The 25,929-nt window shown below is 40.7% G+C and overlaps 1 protein-coding gene across 1 annotated transcript; it reads right to left on the bottom strand.

Annotated features, from left to right (window-relative positions):
• Nucleotides 1–18,472: 18,472 nt before the first annotated feature.
• Nucleotides 18,473–25,723, bottom strand: LOC143925311 (olfactory receptor 1C1-like). The gene is made up of 2 exons (XM_077449892.1): nucleotides 25,595–25,723; nucleotides 18,473–21,271 (listed from the first exon to the last, which is right to left on the bottom strand). The coding sequence occupies exon 2, from the start codon at nucleotides 20,344–20,346 to the stop codon at nucleotides 19,339–19,341; it is 1,008 nt and encodes a 335-aa protein (XP_077306018.1). The 5' UTR covers nucleotides 20,347–21,271; nucleotides 25,595–25,723; the 3' UTR covers nucleotides 18,473–19,338.
• Between the last annotated feature and the right edge of the window lie 206 nt (nucleotides 25,724–25,929).

Genomic DNA, 25,929 nt, shown 5'->3' on the forward strand with positions numbered 1-25,929 from the left:
TCTGACACCGGACTACAATACACCTCCTCCTTCAACGGTCTTCTGCCTCTACCACCTGCTATCCAGTCAGGCACTTGTGCCCCTCTGTGCTCCTGAGCCCCTGTCATCACTACCAGGGTCTCTCGAGTCAGAGGTCTACGAGAGGCCACTCCCTGCACTCCGGGCTCTGCTTAAAGGTACGTGACAGCAGTATAATCATTTTGAAGGTAGTGATACGACCCAGTGTAGAAAGGCCTATGCTGCGTAGTGATTTCAGTAGGGTGGGCACGTTTCGAGAGAAGGTTTGGTCATTTAAGTCAATCAGTCGTTTTGGGTTGGGGGCAATCTGAACTCCCAAGTTTGAGATAGATGTACTCGCCCATATATAGGGTATTTTGGATTTCAGCCAGGCAGCCATTTGTGGTGGGAGATGTATGGGGAGGACTACAGATTTTGTGGTATTAAGTTTGTAATAAGATACAGAGCTAAATTGGTGGAGGGTGTCTTGTATTGTATATAGGGACTGAATGGGGTTAGTGACCATCAAGACCACATCGTCTGCAAATGTGAACAATGCCGTTGCAGGAAATGCCTGATATTTGTTGATTTGATCTAATTTTAGAGGCCAAAGGTTCCATCAGTAGGGCAAAGATAAGTGGGGAGGGGGGGCACTCCTGTTGTGTACCGTTAGAGATCTCGTAAGGGGTGGATAAAGTCCCCTAGGTGAGTACTTTTGCTGATGGGTTGGATTACATCTTGGAACCACCCTGTAATACCAAATTTAGTCAGTACTTCCTAAAGGAATGTCCAGTGGACTCTATCAAACGCCTTCTCTGCATCAAGGGATAGTAACAGAGAAGGCATTTGATCATATGCAGAATGGTGGATGTGGTTGAGCACCCTTCTGGTTGCGTCTGGGGCCTGCCTACCAGGGACAAACCCAACCTGGTCTGTGTGTACCAGCTCAGGGAGAAACACCATCTGTCTGTTGCCAATAACTTTAGCAAATAGCTTGATGTCAGTGTTCAGGAGAGATATTGGTCTATAGTTAGAGGCAACAGAGCTATCTTTCCCAGGTTTTGGGATGAATTAATGAATGACTTGAATAGCGCGACAAATGCAAACTGAATCGTCTCAAGGAGCTTAATCCGTCCTGTGTTGTCCTGCTTCTTAGAAGAGGTGGGTCTTGAGGTTTTTTTCTGAAGGCCAGATGGCTTTCTTCCATGCAGATGTTAGTGGGTAGAGCGTTCCATAGCCATGGTCTTTTGACTACGAATCTCCGTTCTCCCTTTGATTTGTAGCGGGACTTGGGGATGAGGAGGAGATTTTGGTTAGTTGATCGGAGGTTGCGATTGGGTGTGTAGTGTTTTATTTTCTCGCATAGGTATTGAGGATCATTTCCTTGTGTGCATTTGTGGGTGCGGTAGAAGGTCTTGAATGTGATCCGATCCTTTACGGTTAGCCAATGTAGGGTCCTCAGGGATGGGTAGATGGATTCTCAGGGTTTTTTCCTGTGACTAGTCTTGCTGCCGTGTTTTGGATGACTTGAAGGCGTGCAATCTGGTATTTAGATAGTCCTATGTGGAAGGAGTTTGTGTCGAGTCGTGAATTAATGACTGTTCCAACTACTGCTGCCTTCTCCTCTTCTGGAATGAAGGGAATGAGTCTATGTAGCAGGCGGAGAAGATGGTGAGATCCGCTGACTACTGATCCTATTTGTGCATCCATCGACATCTCTGAGTCGAAGATGACTCCAAAAATTTTGATTTTGGTGCTTGGGGAGATGGTCTGTCCAAGGATGGTGGGTGGTATCCATGGGGTCTTAGTTTTTGTATTTCGGTTTGCGTTGAGGAGGAGAAGCTCTGGTTTGGATCCATTGAGTTTGAGGGAGCTTGTGGTCATCCAGTCATCTATCAATGTGAGGCATTTTTCTAGTTTCTGATATTGGTCTTCTTGTCCAGTGATGCGAAAGTAGAGTTGAGTGTCATCAGCGTAAGAGTGGAAGCATAGGTCCGAATTGATGATGATTTTGAGGAGTGGGCAGATGTAGATGTTGAAGAGCAAGGGTGACAAGGGTGATCCTTGAGGGACTCCATAAGAAATTGCACAAGTTTCAGAGGTAAGGGTTCCTAGTTTCACTGTCTGTGAACGATTAACTAAGAAGGAAGTGAACAATCGTAGACCTGAATCTGTGACTCCTGCTACTTCTTTGAGGCGGCTGAGAAGAGTAGTGTGGTCCACTGTGTCGAATGCTGCACTAAGGTCCAGCAGGGATGGTGGTTATATTAGAGCGTAACATATCTGTAGGCAAGGAGCCCAAGGAGCCAGCAACATTGAAGAGGTCCGTTAGTTTAGGGCAGGGATATGCAATTAGCGGACCTCCAGCTGTTGCAGAACTACAATTCCCATGAGGCATAGCAAAACTCTGACAGCCACAAGCATGACACCCAGAGGCAGAGGCATGATGGGACTTATAGTTTTGCAACAGCTGGAGGTCCACTAATTGCAGATCCCTGGTTTAGGGACTAAGATGCTTCCAATTTTTTTGTAAAACATATTAGTGAAGCCATCCTCTCCTGGGGACTTATGCAGAGGGACAGCCTTAATTGATCTGAGGACTTCCTCTGTAGTGAATGTTTAAGAGATGCATTTGAATTGGGTCTCTGAAATCATGGGTAAATTGATCGGGGTAAGAAAGCTACGTATTTGCTCTACAGTTGGTTGGGGAGTGAGGGGTGTCTTTTTTGAGATTTTAGAGAGATGCGAAAAAGTCACTAAACACATTAGCAATTTCTTGAGGGTTGGCTAAACGTTGCTTCGAAGTCGGGTGGTGGAGGCCAAAAAAAGTTGGCTTTTGTACATTGGGCCTTAACTTGTTTTGCTAAAATGACCCAGCTCTATGGCCTAATGCATAAAAATTGGCCTTGGAGAATTAGAATTTATGCTCGAATTTGGGGAGCAGGAGAGTATGTAATTTCTATCTTAGCTCTAGGAGCTTGATGGAAGGAAATAGAACAAGAGAGAGCACACGCCTACCCTAGTGTATTATTGTTTATTTATTTTTTATTGATACATGTTGCCCAGGGTATTACTCAGACCCCCCATACCCCTTTTATGGCCAATTACATGCATATAAGCCTTCAAAATGGGCACTTTTGATTTTCCCTGTTTGATCTCCCATAAACTTCAATGGGGTTCACCATTGGGGTTAGAACGTTTCCCTGTTCGGGAGTTCTGCTGTGAGCCCCACGGCCCATGTCTTAAAGTGTCCGGCGAGTGCATTTCATCTGCACGTGATCGATAAATTACAATGGATATTTCCACAATCTATGAAGATTCTCGACTCCTAATCACCCTAAATTGTTTTTGTTCCTTATTTTGATATTCAGCAATAAATCATTTTATTGGCATGTATTCTTGGACTGAAGTTCTTCAACAAAGCAGTAATTAACGAAAAGAACAAGATAATTGCAAAAGTCTGATATTTTATTTATGTAATATATTTTATTTTTGTTGTCATTTTAAAATGGCCACCTTGAGTTTAAAACAGAAAAAAATAAGGAGTGACACATAAAGAATAATTATGACAGTATCAAGTTCTAGTTCAAGTGCAATTTTAAAATTATGACTATTATTATTAATATAGTATTATTAATATAATATAATATTATGATATTATATTAATAATAAATTAATAATAATATATATTATAGCACAAGGGGGTTTTCTTTTTGTGTATGTTTTTATTTTAGTTTTTTTTACTTGAGGTGGTCATCTTTGCACCTTTAAAACATAAAAAAAATAAAGAGTGACACATAAAGAATAATTGTTACAGTATCAAGTTCTAGTTCAAGTGCAATTTTAAAATTATGACTATTATTATTAATATAGTATTATTAATATAATATAATAATATTATATTATATTAATAATAATATATATTATAGCACAAGGGGGTTTTATTTTTGTGTATGTTTTTATTTTTGTTTTTTTTACTTGAGGTGGTCATCTTCGCATCTTTAAAACATAAAAAAATAAAGAGTGACACATAAAGAATAATTGTTACAGTATCAAGTTCTAGTTCAAGTGCAATTTTAAAATTATGACTATTATTATTAATATAGTATTATTAATATTATATAATAATATTATATTATATTAATAATAATATATATTATAGCACAAGGGGGTTTTCTTTTTGTGTGTGTTTTTATTTTAGTTTTTTTTTACTTGGGGTGGTCATCTTTGCATCTTTAAAACATAAAAAAAATAAAGAGTGACACATAAAGAATAATTGTTACAGTATCAAGTTCTAGTTCAAGTGCAATTTTAAAATTATGACTATTATTATTAATATAGTATTATTAATATAATATAATATAATATAATATAATATAATATTATATTATATTAATAATACATTAATAATAATATATATTATAGCACAAGGGGGTTTTCTTTTTGTGTATGTTTTTATTTTTGTTTTTTTTACTTGAGGTGGTCATCTTTGCTATTATAAGAAGGACAAGCTTTTTATAAAATAAATACATAGGTTGTGTACTTTTCTCCACAGATATGTTTGTGATAGCTATAAAGATTTTTAAAAACGCCCCATAAAAAATAACAAGAGGGGTAAAACCGCGCTGAGACCCCAAAAAAAGGGGATTTTTCTTACTTATTCAAATAAGAAAAAAAAATGTTAAATGAATAAATATAAAATCAATATAAAAAAAACAAATACAAGTAATAATAATTGAAAGAATTGACAAATAAATGTTCAAATAATATAAGGCTGCTGCTCCACTGTGGGAAACACACACATAAAATAGACAAAAATAGGAAAAAAATAGCTGCGCCAAAAAAAACTACACCAATAAAAAAACAAATAAATGAACCAATACTATAAGCAAAAGTCCATAAAGAATTTTGTGTTATTGAAGAGAAAAGCCGATCGCACCACAGTGATTCCACACTTCCTTATCACTACTGTGCCCAGCCACTGACAAATAAATGCGCTTACCAGACGGTAAAGCGTAAGGAGCGATTATGATCTCAAGCTACTGACAGTTCCTCGCCTCCACCGAACGTTTTTTTTCCAATCGGGAACAAACGATCCATGTATTGAGGATTCTTATGACGCTCCGCATTTTTCATAAGTACTCACTGTTTCGGGAATTAAATTTAATTCTATTAAATAGACCAGAAAAGGATGATTTATTAAATGAGTTTTAGAGTTAGAATCATTAAAACAATAAATTGTGTGGATATTCACTTCATTTATCTGATGGAGTGTAGACGAAACGAGTAAACAGGAATTTATTTTGTACATGATTAAATGACTGAATTAAATACTAACAATGGTTCTTAGCACTTTTAATAAATCATCCTCAAATAGTAATGGCGATCTGAATTTTTATTTTTTTTATTTTGGCAATATATCTGACGGTAAAGAAAATAGTTTGTCAGTAATTCCTCTTGAAATTAATTAGAAAACAAAACCAGCATTGCATTAATTGTTATTAAAATGCTGTTATTCAATTAAAAATCCCAGAGTGCATATTATATAACATTTTAGGTCTAAAATGCTAGAAAAAAAATATTACAATAATTTAGAAATGTTGTCACGCAATTAAAAATCCCTGCGTGCATATTGTATAACATTTTGGGGTCTAAACTGCTAGAAAAAATATTATAGAAATGCTGTTATTCAATTAAAAATCCCTGAGTGCATATTGTATAACATTTTAGGTCTAAAATGCTAGAAAAAAAAAAAATTACAATAATTTAGAAATGTTGTCACGCAATTAAAAATCCCTGAGTGCATATTGTATAACATTTTAGGTCTAAAATGCTAGAAAAAATATTATAGAAATGCTGTTATTCAATTAAAAATCCCAGAGTGCATATTGTATAACATTTTAAGTCTAAAATGCTAGAAAAAAAATATTACAATAATTTAGAAATGTTGTCACGCAATTAAAAATCCCTGAGTGCATATTGTATAACATTTTGGGTCTAAAATGCTAGAAAAAAAATCTTACAATAATTTAGAAATGTTGTCACGCAATTAAAAATCCCTGAGTGCCTATTTTATAACATTTTGGGGTCTAAACTGCTAGAAAAAAATATTATAATAATTTAGAAATGTTGTCACGCAATTAAAAATCCCTGAGTGCCTATTTTATAACATTTTGGGGTCTAAACTGCTAGAAAAAAATATTATAGAAATGCTGTTATTCAATTAAAAATCCCAGAGTGCATATTGTATAACATTTTAGGTCTAAAATGCTAGAAAAAAATATTATAATAATTTAGAAATGTTGTCACGCAATTAAAAATCCCTGAGTGCCTATTTTATAACATTTTGGGGTCTAAACTGCTAGAAAAAAATATTATAGAAATGCTGTTATTCAATTAAAAATCCCAGAGTGCATATTGTATAACATTTTAGGTCTAAAATGCTAGAAAAAAATATTACAATAATTTAGAAATGTTGTCATGCAATTAAAAATCCCTGAGTTCATATTGTATAACATCTTGGGTCTAAAATGCTAGAAAAAAAATCTTACAATAATTTAGAAATGTTGTCACGCAATTAAAAATCCCTGAGTGCCTATTTTATAACATTTTGGGGTCTAAACTGCTAGAAAAAAATATTACAATAATTTAGAAATGTTGTCACGCAATTAAAAATCCCTGAGTGCCTATTTTATAACATTTTGGGGTCTAAACTGCTAGAAAAAATATTATAGAAATGCTGTTATTCAATTAAAAATCCCAGAGTGCATATTGTATAACATTTTAGGTCTAAAATGCTAGAAAAAAATATTATAATAATTTAGAAATGTTGTCACGCAATTAAAAATCCTTGAGTGCCTATTTTATAACATTTTGGGGTCTAAACTGCTAGAAAAAAATATTATAGAAATGCTGTTATTCAATTAAAAATCCCAGAGTGCATATTGTATAACATTTTAGGTCTAAAATGCTAGAAAAAAATATTACAATAATTTAGAAATGTTGTCATGCAATTAAAAATCCCTGAGTTCATATTGTATAACATCTTGGGTCTAAAATGCTAGAAAAAAAATCTTACAATAATTTAGAAATGTTGTCACGCAATTAAAAATCCCTGAGTGCCTATTTTATAACATTTTGGGGTCTAAACTGCTAGAAAAAAATATTACAATAATTTAGAAATGTTGTCATGCAATTAAAAATCCCTGAGTGCCTATTTTATAACATTTTGGGGTCTAAACTGCTAGAAAAAATATTATAGAAATGCTGTTATTCAATTAAAAATCCCAGAGTGCATATTGTATAACATTTTAGGTCTAAAATGCTAGAAAAAAATATTATAATAATTTAGAAATGTTGTCACGCAATTAAAAATCCCTGAGTGCCTATTTTATAACATTTTGGGGTCTAAACTGCTAGAAAAAAATATTATAGAAATGCTGTTATTCAATTAAAAATCCCAGAGTGCATATTGTATAACATTTTAGGTCTAAAATGCTAGAAAAAAATATTATAATAATTTAGAAATGTTGTCACGCAATTAAAAATCCCTGAGTGCCTATTTTATAACATTTTGGGGTCTAAACTGCTAGAAAAAATATTATAGAAATGCTGTTATTCAATTAAAAATCCCAGAGTGCATATTGTATAACATTTTAGGTCTAAAATGCTAGAAAAAAAATATTACAATAATTTAGAAATGTTGTCATGCAATTAAAAATCCCTGAGTGCATATTGTATAACATTTTGGGTCTAAAATGCTGGAAAAAAAAATCTTACAATAATTTAGAAATGTTGAAATCCCTGAGTGCCTATTTTATTGAATTTTGGGACTAACTTGCTGGGAAACGGGACTATCGGCTCAAGGAAGAGATTTTGTCGCATCACAATTCAATAGAAAGAAACTCAAAAACTATAAACTATAAGAAACAATCAAATAATTATTTGGGAATCACAATATGATTTCACTTTGATTATCCAGTTATGTGAAAAGCAAATAAATGATTACTTATTTCATCTGTAGATGATAAATAAAGTGAACATTTACACAATCTATGGCACAAAGATTCTCAACTCCTTTAGTAAGTCAGCCTACATGTCATTTTTTTATATTTTGATATTCTACAATAAATAATTGTAGTCTAATTTATTTTATTTTATTTTTTCCAAAATAGTTTATTTTTATTTATAAAAACAAACAAATTGACATACAGTATTCTACAGTAATATCAGACATGAACGGTACATTAAAGCGGTGTTTCAGCTGTAAAAAATGTTTTTTTTTAAAAGTCAGCAGCTACAAAAAAAAATAGCTGCTGACTTTTAATAAGGACACTTACCTTTCCAGGGCGCCTGCGATGTCGGCCGCCAAGGCCGACATGTCCCTCGGCTCTCGGTTCCAAGCGCTGCCATTCGTTCTAAGGGAAACAGGCAGTGGAGAACCTTAAGTACCCTCTCCCAGAATGCACAGCGAGGCAACACACCCGCTGGTTGGTTCCAAGAGAGATTGGCACCCAATGTGTCCAACCGGAACCGCTTTCTTGTGCTTGCCAGAGGTGACACCGACACCTATGGTCAAGCAGAACACAGTGCAATGCAGCTAAACTGATACTGAGACATAAATTTAGAACAATTACCCCCAAAACCCAACTATGGTTTTAGGAACATTTAAATTTACAAAACATATAGCGTGTGCACTTAGGAGCCCGGCGCTACATATATATATATATATATTTTTTATTTTTTTATTTGCTATTGTTTTCTAGTATTTTCGATTGTATTCTAATCTTTTCTATTCAAATTTAATTTCATTGTATACGAATTTCGTATTTTCGCAAAATGGTTACCGTATATACTCGAGTATAGGCCGACCCGAATATAAGCCGAGGCCCCCAATTTACCCCCCAAAAAACTGGCAAACTTATTGACTCGTGTATAAGCCGAGGGTGAGACATGCCTGTCCATCCCTGTGTGTGTGTCCGTCCATCCCTGTGTGTCCGTCCATCCCTGTGTGTCCGTCCATCCCTGTGTGTCCGTCCATCCATCCCTGTGTGTGTGTGTGTCCATCCATCCATCCATCCCTGTGTGTGTGTGTCTCCATCCATCCATCCATCCATCCCTGTGTGTGTGTGTCTCCATCCATCCATCCATCCATCCCTGTGTGTGTGTGTGTCTCCATCCATCCATCCATCCATCCCTGTGTGTGTCTCCATCCATCCATCCATCCCTGTGTGTGTCTCCATCCGTGTGTGTGTGTGTGTGTGTGTGTGTGTGTGTGTCCAGCCTACCTTTGTCCCGAGCCTCCGTCCCGTGCCTTGCCTCCTTGCCTCCGTCCCGTGCCGTGACTTGCCTCCTTGCATCCGTCCCGTGTCGTGCCGTGCCTTGCCGCCGCCGTCCCGTCCCGTCCCGTGCCGTGCCTTCCCTTGCCTCCGTCCCGTGCCCTCTTCGTCGGCGGCCATTGTAAAGTTCAAAAGCTGCGCCGCCGCCTTCGCCTGTGATAGGCGGAACACTGAATTTCCCAGCAGCCTGTGTTCCGCCTATCACAGACGTCGTATCATCCTCGTCCGTAGTACGAGGATGATACGATGTCCGTGATAGGCGGAACACAGGCTGCTGGGAAATTCAGTGTTCCGCCTATCACAGGCGAAGGCGGAGCCGGAGGCGCGGCTTTTGAATAGAATGGCCGCTGTCTGTCTGCTCGACACGCTGATCGAGCGGGCAGACAGCGATGACTCGAGTATAAGCCGAGGGGGGCACTTTCAGCCTCAAAAAAGAGGCTGAAAATCTCGGCTTATACTCGAGTATATACGGTATATATAGTTTACTTTTTCAAATTCGGTCACATTTTTTAGAATGCGGTTAAATTTTTTTGAATTTGATATTTTTTTTTTTCGAATGCGGTCAAATTTTTTTCCAATTCGAATACGAAACTAAATGAATCCCGAAAATTAATTTAACGAATGGCACAAATTTAACTAAACTAATTTAAGCCCCATACACACTATCAGTTTCCTACTGCGCATGCGCGAGTCACGCGGCACTTTCTGAATGGGGCGCGCTGTGTTAAGGAAACACGCAGTTCCCAGAACACAGCAGGCCCCCATTACCCAGAAGACCGAAGATCATCGAGGAGCAGGAAGAAGACAGATTAGGAAGACTGCCTAGCAACAGGGATTTCTGAGCAGGATTTTTTTTTTTTTTTCAAATGTTTTTTTTTTTACATTTTTTTTACATTTTTTTAATAATATTAATGCTCTTTTTTTTTTTCAGGGTGGCCCCCCACTTTCAGCAACAATTATGATAGCCATAGTTACATTCATTGTCCAGTTGACCCCACATAAACCTTAATAAACTTTGTCCCACCATTAAGTCCATTGGGTTGAGAGTGCTTTATTTTAAGTGGGAGCAGGGGCGGATTGACAACTCATGGGGCCCCCGGGCAATAGGAGATTATGGGGCCCCCAGGCAATAAGAGATTATGGGGCCACACAGTATACAATCACACAGTATACACATACATGTACACATAGTATACACAGACACGTTTCTATTGGCTGAGAAGGTACTGGAGAGGATTTTGACATACTGTCCCTGGTTTTACTGAGCCTGGCAACCCTGATGGGGCCCCCTAGTGGCCTGGGGCCCTCGGGCAGTGCCCGAGTTGCTCAATGGTCAGTCCGCCCCTGTGTGGGAGTGACCGGTTCAAGTATCGTCAGTGTTTCCGATATATTACACTAATTAGGTATAATAGATGGTATTATGTTTTGTGAGCTATGTGAGCTAGCTGTGTTTCGGGGAGTCGAATGTGGGGTATGTGGGGTGTGTCGTCATTCGTATCTTGTAAGGGTCATATGGTGTCAGGTCAGTGGGGATGGGGGTAAAAATAAAAGGGTAAAAAAGTGGGGAGTGTCCAGAGGGGGGTGGGGAATGTGGGTGGTCAGTAAAAGAAGGAGGACCCAAGATATAATAAGTGGAGTTGTGGGTAGGTAGGAGGGAGATAATAGGAGAGGAGAGGAAACAAAAGAGGGGGATAAGGTTAGGAGGATGCAGATTCTAGTGTGGGGTTGGGCCGTCTCTTGCTTCCCTCCCCGGAGGGCAATTACTTTTGAATTGGTTCTTGGGGAGGGGGCGGCCCTTTGCTTATTAGAGCTCCAGGTTAGGTCATGAGGTTGGAGTGTTTTAGTTCTGAGCTTTGGGCTTCAGAGAGGGCAGATCATCAATCCTCACATCTATTACCTTTTGTACCACTACCCCCTCCCTTTAGAATGTAAGCTCTACGAACCGGGCCCTCCTGTCCCTTCTGTATTGAACTGTAATTGTGCTGTCCCCCCCTCTACATTGTAAAGCGCTGTGTAAACTGTTGACGCTATATAAAATCATGTATAATAATAGTAATAATAATCATCAACTACTAAACGAGTATTAAAGATCCAGGCGGCTGGGGCAACAAGTGTAGAAACAAATAAAGCCTAATAATATAGAGGTTCACAGATCATTTCATATGATGATGCTAATAACCCCCTATAAAACCAATGGGGCAATGTGCCATAATAGTGCAAAAAAAAGGCAGTGTAACAGAGGGCCCCAAGACCATTAGGGTGTTATCCGGTCATAAACTGTAGTGAAATGCTGCCAATGAGAGGATAGGAAAGAAAAGAGTGAGTATGGAGACAGAGATAGAAAAGAGAAGAGGGAGGAGGAGAGGGAAAGGGAAAAAAAAGGGTGGGGTGAGAGGATGGGGTGACTGGGAATAGTAAGGGGGGAGGGTGGATCCCGGGAATTGTAGGGTGCAACCCAGGGGGCATCTTGGCTTATAGAGCAACACTGTGGTGATTATTAGGTGTGTGTGTGTGTGTCAAGGGAGTATCAATGGCTTTTTTTGAAGTTGGGTGGTAGATAATGTGATACCCAAAGGCTCCAGAGTTTTTCATATTTTCTGACTCTATCTTCACATACAAGTGATACAACAGGAAAAATAGCCTATGTGATCCTATGTTTCGTTTCATGGACACAGAGGTTGGGATATTTCAAGGCTTTCGCAATAGTTTGCTTGGTTGTGGTGGTAATCTGTGGGAGTAACATGAATTGGCTATGGAAGGATCATCACTAATCCTGATCATCCCAGGTGAATAAATGATAAAGAACCAGCCTCAGCCTACATGTCTCCACCAAACCACACACATACCCCGATGCATTTTGCCTCGCTAACCGGGTGTCTTAATCATAACGTCTGGTGGACTGTGGTTTGGTGGCCACAGATAGGCTGAGGCCACTCTTCGTCATTTATGTCTTCACACTGGGTGTCCTTCTGTTATTGGTTGGAATCTTCTGACACATAAAACATTCTAATGTATATTGTTTCATTTAATGGAATACAAAGATTTTCAGTTTGGTCAAGTCTTCTGGCATGCTTCATAATTTAATAAGGACTTGGACTTCATTTAGTTTTTTTCAAAATTTGGGTTTACTTACAACATTTCTTAATCACATATGTTGTGTCACTTATGTATATGTTTATTTGTTATATATGACATCTGATTTTTTTTGTGCTGCACCTCATTATTATATAAGGTTTTTAGGGTTTATGTATCCAAACTCTTTGTGCTGGTAGCGACTGTTAACTAACCTGAGCACAGCGTCTTTCATTTTTTATGAGTTGTATCATTTATTCACCTGTGCTGGTGGGGAGTAGCAAACCTTTCCTCCTTTTATTTACTAACTTACTGGATCGGTATTAGGACAAGCCTGCACCATTGAATGAGTCAAATCAGGGTTTAAATCAGGGTTTAATAGCGGGGTCTAGTGCCATAGGATTGTCAAAGATTTTAGAGAGAATTCCAAAATTTTCCAACCAAAAGGCCTGAGCAACTGGACATTGCCACCAATTATGTTGGTGTGCACCATCAATAGTGCATGGATATTGTGTCAACAATTGTTCAATCCTGGCGGGGGCGGGTATCATGATGTGAGAACCTTGTAGTTGGTTTCCAGTCCCATAATATTTTATTAGGAGGATTTTGTGGCCTGCAAAATGTGTGACCAGTCAGCAGCATCCGAGATAATTCCAAGAGCAGGTTGGCGGAGGACCATATGAAAAAAAAAAAAAAAAAATCAGGGAAGGTCCAGGCCGCATGGAAAGCTGGATTGTGCAGGAAGTAAAGAAGTGGATTATGATGTGATTGAAGGACTTCTACTTCAAGGTTTTGAAGAAGGCACCTTTGAGTATGCTCCAAAACCAGTCACCTCCCTTTGCTGGCATCACTTCCGCCCCCCTGTGTTCCACATGGTTTCGGGAAGTGCGGCAGTCATCCGGACCCTCGGTTTCTTTGGCTGTGGGCCAGAACAGTGACAGAGAGACCACCTCTAGAGGACTTCAGACATTAATGAGCCTGTTTGCTATGTACGTCTGTAAGTGTTTTTAATCGTTACCTTTTAATAAAAATTTTGACATACTGCACTTAGAAGTGCCTTTCTCTGCATATCTTTGTCTATCCAGAGCCTGCTTCTCTCCTATAAGTGCTGCTCGAGGTCCCGTCAGATTGCTATCCTGCTACCTTTGATGATCCAAAATGTATATAGCACCCAGAGGACCTTTTTAGCAGAAGCGTTCCTACTTACCCTTTTCCAAAAAGTGAACTTAGCCTTTAAGGCCTTTAGGTCCCTTGTCCTAGTGTGAAAGGCATGAGGGCATGGATGATGGGCCCTTAACACAGACAGTGTACGTGGGGCCACTCAACCAAATGCGTGTCATAATAGGATGAGCATCTGTGTCCATGCATTCTGCATTTTTATAGACTTTATTGGACTGCCTGGTTACAGCATCTGCCAGCTAAGGAAGCATAAACAAATGTCTGTTCACAATGTACATGTCAGGTCACCTTGAGGCAAGGTGACAGATGCACACCGTAGGGATCTGGAGTGCACCGCAAGGTTGTGGACCCTACGGCTGACTGCTGCAGACGGGAGACAGATCCCACTGGGGTTAGAGCGTAGGATTCCCCGGGGCACAGAGTCTAAGAGCCAGCAGGTGTTCACCAGCGCCTCCAGTGGTGAGGATGGACTTGGCTGCAACTGGCTCCAGGTCGCGACCCCCAGGGTCCCCCAGCTCACACCCACAGTAGGCAACAGGAGGATAGGGATGGTGAGGGACAAAGCCAAGGTCGGGGCCACAAGCAGACAAGAATAGTCGGGTACACGCCAAAATGTCAGGTTCACAGGCAAACAGGGATAGTCAAAGACACGGCAAAGTCGGTAACGGAAAACAACAGAAGAGCACACGGCAGGAAACAGGAAGCTAACACACAAAGGAATACACAATGGTTGATCAGCACTGATGGCCTGCAGTGCACAGGTTAATATAGGGCTCCCTGATAGGGCCTGGGGTGGAGCCATGCTTAGAGGAGAGGTTATAAAAACCATCAGGTGGAAGTGGCTGGCCTCTTAGTCTGAACACATGAGGGGAGGTAAGAAAACACAGGAAGATCACTGCATAACCATGACAGTACAGGCATCACCACCCATGTGCACAAGGTTTAAAACATTACCCTTACCCTAACTCTATTGCTAACAGTGACCCAAACTCTAATGCCCTGTACACGCCGTCGGATTTTCTGATGGAAAATGTTTGATGGGAGCTTATTGACGGAAATTCCGACTGTGTGTAGGCTCCATCGAACATTTTCCATCGGAATTTCTTTCACACAAAATTTGAGATCTGGATCTCAAATTTTTCCGACAACAAAATCCATAAATTCCGATCGTGTGTACACAATTCTGATGCACAAAGTTCCACGCATGCTCGGAATCAAGCAGAAGAGCCGCGAAACTTCATTTTTCTCGGCTCGTCGTATATGTGTTGTACGTCGCCGCCTTCTTGACTTTCAGAATTTCTGACAACATTTGTGTGACCGTGCGTATGTAAGACAAGTTTGAGCCAACATCCGTCGGAAAAAAATCCATGGATTTTGTTGTTGGAATGTCCGATCGTGTGTACGGGGCATTAAAGTGGACCTAAAATGAATGGAACACTAATTTATGGTTACCATTGATTAGAAACACAAATTAAAAGCTAAAATCTATTAAATGTTAAAATAAAAAAAAGTTAATGTACCTCAGTGTCAGGACTGGGCTTAGCTGTCGGCTAATTGCCAGCTCCCATCTCTCTCCACAGTTACTCAGCTGTTGTTGATATCCTGCTCGTCAGTCCTGCCTACTTAACCGGTTCCCGACCAGCGCACGCCGATGTACATCGACAGAATGGCACGGGCAGGCATATTGGCGTACAGGTACGTCCAATATTCAATGCCGCCCTGCCTTTGGGAGTGCGCTGCCGGCGGCGCGCTCCCGCGCTGGTCGGGACCCCCGTGAGTCCGGTCGCGGGACCCGCAGACTCGATCGCCGCGGGCATACCCGCGATCGTCTCACGGGACGGCTGAATGGAGGAAATGCCGTGTAAACAGCATTTCTCCATTCTGCCTAGCAACTAGTGACGCTGATCTCTGCTCCATGTGATTGGAGCAGAGATCAGTGTTCACTAAATGAAAGCCCAACCCCCCCCCCACAGTTAGTAACACACCCCTAGGAACACTTAACCCCTACACTGCCACCCACTGGTTAACCCCTTCACTGCCAGTGTCATTTACACAGGAATCACTGCATTTATATAGCAGTGATTACTGTATAAATGACAATGGTCCCAAAAATGTGTCAAAAATGTCCGATGGGTCCCCCACAATGTCGCAGTCACAATAAAAATCGCTGATCGCCGCCATTACTAGTAAAAAAAAAATAATAAAAAATTATTAATAAAAATGCTATAAAACTATCCCTATTTTGTAAACGCTATAACTTTTGCGCAAACCAATCAATAATCGCTTATTGCGATTTTTTTTTTACCAAAAATATGTAGAAGAGTACGTATCGGCCTAAACTGAGGGAAAAAAATGTTTTTTTATATATTTTTGGGGATATTTATTATAACAAAAAGTAAAAAATAATGCGTTTTTTTCAAAATTGTCGCTCTATTTTTGTTTATAGCGCAAAAAATAAAAACCGCAGAGGTGATCAAATACCACCAAAAGAAAGCTCTATTTGTGGGAAAAAAAGGACGTCAATTTTGTTTGGGAGCCACGTCGCACGACCGCGCAATTGTCAGTTAAAGCGACGCAGTGCCGAATCGCAAAAAGTGGTCTGGTCTTTGACCAGCAAAATGGTCCCGTCTGCAAGTGGTTAAGCTGTCCAGTCCAGAGGAGCTCTGCCTTTGCCTTGGTCAACATCACAACATCATCTCCTGCATTCCTGTTTGAAAACTGGCTTTGCTGACATCCCTGCTGCCTCCAGATCCTGCTTGCTGTTCCACTACTTTCATCCCTGACTTCTGGCTTGCTTGACTATCCGTTCCGGTTACTGACTTTGGCTATTACTTTATACCTTTCTGAATTCTGTAACTCAACCAATGAATTTCGGACATGTCCTTGCATACTTACTGTGCAGCTATGCTTTAAAGTCCCACCATCATTTTTTTTTAGAATATTGAATTAGGGATGGAGGTAGATGAACTGATATATTCATTGCCTCATATAAAGTCCCAACTCTCCCCCTCCCCCTCTTTTTGTCTATACAGTAGGTGGTGGTACAAAGCACCTGGACTTTGAGGGTGAGGTAAATTCACCAGAAATGACACTGCAATGGCTCAGAGTGCCCATGTGCAAAAGAGAGAAAAAATAATTCCAACCTCAGACCCAGCTTCTGGTCCGTTCCTGTAGGCACCAGCGACATCATTGTGCTCTCTGCTGCTTTCTAGGAAAGCCGAGTACATAAGAGCACTCCTATGGGATTTGAAGTACCTAGCTTTCCCAGGAAGAGGCCCAGTAATGTCACCAATACCTACAAAAAGTGTCCAGAAGCTTGGATCAGAGTGTCCAAAAACCATGAAATCAGACCGAGACAGAAGTACAGTTAAATCCCACTTGTTTAATAATAAAAGTAAAAAGAACAAACGTAGTCATAACGGTTTTGTCTCCTCAAGTTACAGTCTCATTGTAGGTAAGAGTGTTTGGTGGAGCTGAGTTTCTCCCCTTCTCTCTGTTCCTCTGCCCTTTTGTGCTGTTCTTGTTTGATCCTCATGCGTTTACTTATCTCTTTGTAGATCATTTTAACCCTTGGAACTGCTCCTGATGAGTGGATGAACTCCACGAAACGCGTAGAGCGCTTTTATGCTACCATTTGCAAGCATATGTCTGAAATCCCCCCCCCCCCCCCACTTTATCTACAATGTTTTATGCTTCAATCAATTGAAGACTATTTTTGCTCTTTTTCTAATCAAGAATTTTATTGAGATGTTGATTACTACTGTAAATCATGTTGCAATATGTGCTTGTATATATACTTATATGAAATATAACCTATTGATATCATTGTTTATCATGTTATTACTTTATACTTTCTGAATTCTGTAACTCAACCAATGAATTTCGGACATGTCCTTGCATACTTACTGTGCAGCTATGCTTCATTTTACCACTTGCAGACCGGACCATTTTGCTGGTCAAAGACCAGACCACTTTTTGCGATTCGGCACTGCGTCGCTTTAACTGACAATTGCGCGGTCGTGCGACGTGGCTCCCAAACAAAATTGACGTCCTTTTTTTCCCACAAATAGAGCTTTCTTTTGGTGGTATTTGATCACCCCTGCGGTTTTTATTTTTTGCGCTATAAACAAAAATAGAGCGACAATTTTGAAAAAAATGCATTATTTTTTACTTTTTGTTATAATAAATATCCCCAAAAATATATAAAAAAACATTTTTTCCCCTCAGTTTAGGCCGATACGTATTCTTCTACATATTTTTGGTAAAAAAAAATCGCAATAAGCGATTATTGATTGGTTTGCGCAAAAGTTATAGCGTTTACAAAATAGGGATAGTTTTATAGCATTTTTATTAATAATTTTTTATTATTTTTTTTTTTACTAGTAATGGCGGCGATCAGCGATTTTTATTGTGACTGCGACATTGTGGGGGACCCATCGGACATTTTTGACACATTTTTGGGACCATTGTCATTTATACAGTAATCACTGCTATATAAATGCAGTGATTTCTGTGTAAATGACACTGGCAGTGAAGGGGTTAACCAGTGGGTGGCAGTGTAGGGGTTAAGTGTTCCTAGGGGTGTGTTACTAACTGTGGGGGGGGGGGTTGGGCTTTCATTTAGTGAACACTGATCTCTGCTCCAATCACATGGAGCAGAGATCAGCGTCACTAGTTGCTAGGCAGAATGGAGAAATGCTGTTTACACGGCATTTCCTCCATTCAGCCGTCCCGTGAGACGATCGCGGGTATGCCCGCGGCGATCGAGTCCGTGGGTCCCGCGACCGGACTCACGGGGGTCCTGACCGCCGGCGCGCTCCCGACGGCAGGGCGGCATTGAAGATTGGACGTACCTGTACGCCAATATGCCTGCCCGTGCCATTCTGTCGACGTACATCGTCGTGCGCTGGTCGGGAACCGGTTAAAGTCCCACCATATTTTTTTTTTTTGAATACCTACTGTATAGACCTTGTTCACCTGTTCAGGCATATTACAAAGATAGACATTCCTTGGAATGGATTACCTATTTATTAAAATTAACCCCACCCAAGCAAAAACAGGTTAACAATGTGTTCAGCCATTATTACAGCTTCATTCCTACTTTTGGTAGCTCAAGATTATGTAAATTTCTCGCAAGGAAATGTCCTATGAAATGACAATGCACAACACAGTATGAACTTAAGATATACTTTTTCATTTTCACCCACATACAAATATTACAACTCTTGTGAAAGAAAATGATTGTAGATATTGGTGATCTTCAACCTACCTAGTTCATGTTTTATGTTTGGTTATGCCGCGTACACACGGGCGGACTGTATGGCGTACTTAGTCCGTCATACAATCCGACGGACAATCCGGCGTACTTTCCACTGAACGGACTTGACCACACACGGATACACAAACAGTCCGACGAAAGCTTGCGCGATGACGTGTACAGCGCGTACGACGGGACTAGAAATAGGAAGTCCAATACACAGCAAAGCCCTGTAAATCCTTTCTGGGCATGCGCCATTCTTAGGCCATCGGAATAGCATACTGACGACCGTGTTGTCCACTGAAACCAAAGTACGACGGACAGAATTTTGGAAAAACCGAAATTCTTAGTACTCCGGACTGCACGCTGAAAAAGTCCGCTGAAGCCCACACACGAGCGGATTGTCCGCTGAAATGTGTTTCAACGGACTAAGTACGTCAAACAGTTCGACCCTGTGTACGCGGCATTAGTTTCAACTGATTTGCATGTTCCTTATTAAGGACTAGAGCCAATCCTGACTCTTGCTCTACGGATAGCCCCTTTCAAGTCACTGTTTCTCAAGCTGTAAATAACGGGATTTAGGAAAGGGGTAAAAATTGTATAGGTTACTGAAAGAAGTCTGTCAATGAGAAACCCCTTCATTTTGGGGTGGAAATAGTTGATATAGGAAGCACTGTAAAATATGAAGACCACCGTGAGGTGGGAACTGCAGGTGGAGAAAGCCTTCAATTTCCCCGCCAGCATTTTAATTCTCAAGATGGTTTTAAAAATAAAAACATATGAAAAGAAGGTGATAGAAAACGCAACAAATGGAAAAGCAACTCCTAGAAGAGACAGTAGTAAGATGTTGAGGGATGTGTCAGAACATGACAGTTGGATTAGCTGATAGAGTTCGCAGAAGAAGCCCGGGATGATTGTGGAGTCACAGAAGACCAGTCTTAATAAAGAAAGTGTGTGCACCAAAGAATACATAGAGCTGAAGATACAAATGCTGGACATCATCTGAACACACAAGAGAATGTTTACCATGGCTGTGTAATGAAGAGGATGACAGATGGCGACATATCGATCGTAGGACATAACCGCTAGAAGGAAAACCTCAGTACAGACAAGCCATATGAAGAAGAAGACTTGGGTAATACACGTTGAGTATGAAATGATTGTGTTTCCAGTAAAGATGTCAAAGGAAAAATGAGATGCAGACACAGAGGGGGTGAGAATGTCTAAAACTGAGAGGTTCCCCAGGAGAAAGTACATGGGGGTCTGCAGGTGGGAGTCTGTAACCACCAGTGAAATGATGAGAAGATTCCCGACCAGTGTGGCCACATAGACAAGAAGAATTAGCAGTGATAGAGGGATCTGGGAACATCCAAGATCAGACAGGCCAAGCAGAATAAATTGAGGCCGAGAAGTTTCATTTTTCATGTTGCCCATTATATTCCTGAAACTAACTGAGATGCTCTCAGAAGATTCCCCAAGCTCTGAAATTGATTTAGAGGACATGTTGCAACATACTGCAAGGTCTCATTTATACCCACACACCATTTCCTTTTCCTTCCATATTACCAGCCAGGGTAAAAGAAGTCACTGGATCAGTTGATGCTCAATCCTTTGAAGAGTTTATGGGAAAAGACTAAGAAGAAAGAATGACGAATGACTCTGGAAACTATTTTTGCAACTATGGATGGACCATATGATCTAGTTAAAGCACGCTATAAAATGTGATCTTCATTATTTGAACATACACAGACTTAAACCACGTGAATGGCACCTTGTGGAAAATTAGTGAATCCCCCCCCAGCAGTTATCCAATTGTTCAGAAGACAAATAACTTAATGGCATAGCAAATAACGTACACTGCTCCAGGTTGGCCACAATCTGGTCCTCAGGTTCACACAACGGGTGCCGGTCCGGCTCGTCACAGCAGAAGGCTTCAAGGAACAGAATGGATGTCCACACGTTAGTGCGTAATAAACTCTGATATTGTTATTGCAATATCATTATAATCATCCTGTCACAACAACACAGGGCAGGAAAAGATAACGCGTCTCACGCTAGGAGCACTCGTTTATAATGTTCTCACCGTGTTGCCGTGATGCTATGATTTAAATGAAAACACAATAAGGATACTGGAGCTTATTATGCATCAGTGTGCGGTCATTCATCCTGTTCCTTGTAACTTAATGGCCTATCTTGGGATGGTAGGAGGAAACTGACATACAGTTTGTAGCAGGAACAGAGAACATCAGCCCCGCAAGTCAAGAAGCCAGTCCAATATCATCCATGCTTTGTTTTGGTGCACTGTTCTCCTATTAAAATATTTCTATTATTGTATTAAATGGGATAGGCTCAAAAAGTTTCAGAAATAAAAGACGAAGGGAAGCCTTTTGGTGTTAAAATCACATTTGTCTTAAATCTTGGATCTTTTCTGTAATACAAATGCAATTAATTAAGCATCTTCCAAACTGAACAGTGACAGGACAACCAGTGACAAGCTGACTTAAAGACAAATTAACTACTTCTATCTGGGAGAGGCTGGACCCCTTTCTGTCGAACTGTTTGACGTACTTAGTCCGTTGAAACACATTTCAGCGGACAATCCGCTCGTGTGTGGGCTTCAGCGGACTTTTTCAGCGTGCAGTCCGGAGTACTAAGAATTTCGTTTTTTCCAAAAATTTGTCCGTCGTACTTTGGTTTCAGCGGACAATACGGTCATCAGTATGCTAGTCCGACGGACTAAGGCCGCGTACACACGGGCGGACTATCCGTCCAACTAAGTCCGTCAGACAATCCGACAGACAGTCCGTCCTACTTTTGAATGAACGGACTTGACCACACACGACGAACAGACAGTCCGCTGAAAGCTTGCGCAATGACGTGTACGGCACGTACGACGGGACTAGAAAAACGACGTCCAATACACTGCAATGCAACCTTCGGCCGTGTAAATCCTTTCTGAGCATGCGCCATACTTAGTCCGTCGAACTAGCCTACTCACGAGCGGACTGTCCGCTGAAACCAAGTTTGGACGGACAATATTACGGAAATTCCGAAAGACTTAGTCCGCCAGACTGTCCGCTGAAAAAGTCCGCTGAAGCCCACACACGAGCGGATTGTCCGCTGAAACACGTTTCAGCGGACCAAGTCCGTCAGACAGTCCGCCCGTGTGTACGCGGCCTAAGAATGGCGCATGCCCAGAAAGGATTTACAGGGCTTTGCTGTGTCTTGGACTTCCTATTTCTAGTCCCGTCGTACGTGCTGTACGTCATCGCGCAAGCTTTCATCGGACTGTTTGTGTATCCGTGTGTGATCAAGTCCGTTCAGTGGAAAGTACGCCGGATTGTCCGTCGGATTGTATGATGGACTAAGTACGTCAAACAGTTTGACCGTGTGTACGCGGCATAGCAACAAAAACCAATGTGGTCTGCTGTAGAGGTCTGCTGGTGTAGTGGTTAGCACTTTCACCTAACAGCAATAGGATTGCTGGTTCAAATCCCGACCACAACACCATCTGCCTGGAGTTTGCATGTTCTCCCTGTGCCTGTGTGGGTTTCCTCCCACACTCCAAAGACATGGTGGTAGGTTAATTAGACCCTGTCCAAAAAAATTAGCCATAATATGTGTATGTCAATGTTGTAAGTGTGTCAGGCCCTACAGGTTAAAGGACCACATAAAAAGCTGCAGATGGACTGGTGTCAAGAAAGCGCCCTGAGGCGATTCAGTTCACATAGGTAGCACTATACAAGTCATTCATTCAAAGACTGCTTGTTGTTCTGCTCCTAACTCCTATGGTTCAGGAATGCACCATTAAAGTCCTCATGGACTCATACAATGCAGGGTTATAAAACAGACAGACCCAAATTACCCCCCCCCCATTTTTCTTACTACATTAACTGGGCTACATAAGGGTTCTGTCCAGGGGCGGACTGACAAATCATGGGGCCTCCGGGCAATAGGAGATTATGGGGCCACACAGTATACACACATACAGTATATACACACAGTATGCACATACACACACTGAAAAGGTACTGGAGAGGCAGGGCAGCTATAATCTTGGTATTTTTTTAAAAACACAGATTTTTAGATACTGTCCCTGGTTTTATTGAGGCTGGCAACTCTGATGGGGCCCCCTAGTGGCATGGGGAAGTTCCCGAGTGCCCCAATGGTCAGTCCTCCCCTGGTTCTGTCCTTCAAGGACTGGAACTGAGCAACCTGTTTCAGATGAAACCCTTGTTTAGGACAACTCATCATTTTAGTTACCATCACAAATAAGTGACACGTGTTCTGTGGTTGATGAATTACAAGTAATGGGTACCTCCAGGATAACCTGCTGGTGATTACAACTAAATATATAATAATAATGTTAACAGTTTGGGGAGATCTTTTTTCTGTTCTAGTATGATGGTGTCCCAGAGTACCAAGCCAGCTCCATAAAGACATGGATTGTCTAGTTTGCTGTGGAAAAACTTGACTGTTCTGTACAGAGCCCTGACCTCAAACCCTACTGAACATCTTTGGGGTGCATTTGAACACCAGTTGTGATCCAGGTCTTCTCATACACAAATGTGTATCTATATAGTGTAACAACTAAGCTGTGTCCAGTCCATAGCACATAAACCAACAAAAAAAAATATTACATAAGATAAAATACACAAAAAAACACTTTAGTTTACTTCACCAACGTATTTAAAGCTGAATTCCAGGCCACTTTGTAAAAATTCACGGCACACTATGCGTTAAGTTCATGGAGGTGCATGACATCTCCTGAACTTGTCTCTATTATTTATATCTGACAAGTTTATGGCTCTGCCAGTGCATACAGTAAGACTTGGGGAAAAGAGGCACACAGAGCAACTATGCCTGCCCCTCCCCTCCCCTTTGTATTTTGGGAATGAGTTAAAATAGTACAAAGGCTTCTGTGATTGGGCATGTGGAGGGGATGGATGGGCATAGCAACTGCACTGACTCTAAAATTCTGAGACCTAAGGAATCAGTGTTGGGCTCCCAGCAATACAGCAATTGCCAAACCTCCAGGAGTGCAATAAAACTGTCAAATGTAAATGATAGAAATAAGCCTAGGAGATGTCATGCACCTCCTTGGAAGTTTACTCATGTTGTGCCGTCACTTTTTACAAAGGAGCTGAAATCCTGGAATTCAGCTTTAACCAGTTGCTGTCCGCCCACCGTCAAATGACAATGGGGCAGTGCGGGGCTTATTCTGGGTTGATGTCATATGACGCCGTCCCAAAACAGCCGCTCTCACTCGCCGCAGGGGTGCGCATCACGGAGATATATGTTGCTAGGACATGGCGTGCCCCTAATCTCTGTAAAGAGCCACGTTCAAGGCTCTTTAACCGTCCAATCACAGACGGTCACATGTAAACGGAGATGCCGATAATCAGCGCTCCTCGCCTCACACTGACAGAGTGTGTGGCAAGGAGAGCCAATCAGCGGCATCTCCTTACAGGGGCAACAAAACATGTGATGTTGATCACCTCTGCATTGTGCTATAAACAAAAAAAGAGCAACAATTTTGAAAACTGTGTGGGGGGGGGGACTGACTGCAGGAGGAGAGAGATTGCTGTTCCTGATCACTAGGAACAGTGAATCTCTCTCTACTCCCCTGTAATAACAGGGATCTGTCTGTTTACATTGACAGATCCCAGTTCTGGCTCTTTGAGGAGCGATTGCGGGTTGCCGCTAGACATCGTGACCGCCGGCCACATCCATCAGCTCCGTAGTCGTGCTTCGGGGTGTGTGTGCGCCCCCCCCCCCCTACAGCCCTTAAATAGCCGCCATACAACTATGGTGATTTGCACAGGGGAGCCAACCTGCCGCCGTGTAACGACGGCGGCTGGTGGGCAAGTAGTTAATAAAAGTGTGTGCGAAATCTGGTGCAGCTGTGCATGGGAGCCAATCAGCTTCTAAACTTGAGCTTGTTCAGTTAAGCTTTAGCAATAAAACCTGGAAGGTGATTGGTTTCTATGCAGAGCTGCACCAGATTCAGCACCCTCCAGTTTTAGTAAATCAACCCCTAAGTGACATTGCGGGGTTGAGTTACCAAAGGCAAATAGGCTGTCCACTTAATTTTCCAGAGAGCCTTGTGGATGAGGTGAAAGTTCACTTTGCAGAGAATGCACAAAATCATGTGCAAAGAAAGTAAAAAAAATAAAATAAAAATATTACATTATAACTTAAATAAAGATTTTATTTTATTTAATTTTAACGCAATTGAGAATGTTTTACTATATATACATACATATATATATATATATATATATATATATATATATATATATATATATATATATATATATATATATATATATATATATATATATATATATATATATATATACATAGTATATATATATATATATATATATATATATATATATATATATGTGTGTGTGTGTGTGCCTTGATTATATCGCAATACTTTAGGAGAACTAGAGAAATTAGAAGAGAAATTATGGGACATTTGAAGTGTATTACAATATAAGTTTTTCGTTTATATCTTCTTCCTATATTATAGATATACCTATCTATATATAGATAGATAGATATTCAAGGAAATATAGATTTACAGAGCAGTATAGCAGCAAAACAGTTGATGAACAGTATTACATCTTTTCACATAATTTTCAGACTTTCTTACTCCTTGAGTAATATCCAACAAAACAATACTGAAAAGGTGTCAATAAAAAAATGAATATTTTATTTTTGAAATAATATCACTGATGCCCACCTCTTCTAAAATTAAAATCAGGTCCATAGGTGTCTTGTTAAAAGGCTCTGTCCTGTTGATTAAATCAGGTTCCTTCAGCCAGTTCAATAGAGGAGATCGGAGTGTCAGGTAGGGAGGACACACAGGTTCTCCCCCCTCCCTGCATCTCACCGTATATATAAAAGCATTCAGCATCTCCCTGAGACCTCCATCCACATCCCCCCCGTGTCTCATTACACTGCCGAGATCTCACTGAGGCCTCATGACACAAGACGATCCAAAAATATCTTTGTGTTTCTTTGTTTTGTGGCCTACTCCTTTATCTTAGTCCTGATTTTCATCTCTTAAATATGTTT

The sequence above is a fragment of the Lithobates pipiens genome, unplaced genomic scaffold (genome assembly GCF_037356315.1).
Source record: "Lithobates pipiens isolate NorthernLeopardFrog02 unplaced genomic scaffold, aLitPip1_a1.2 Scaffold_22, whole genome shotgun sequence".
NCBI classification, from domain to species: domain Eukaryota; kingdom Metazoa; phylum Chordata; class Amphibia; order Anura; family Ranidae; genus Lithobates; species Lithobates pipiens.

Excerpts from the sequence above, each read along its gene's own strand:
- LOC143925311 (XM_077449892.1), bottom strand. The coding sequence starts at position 20,346 with ATGTCCTCTAAATCAATTTCAGAGCTTGGGGAATCTTCTGAGAGCATC.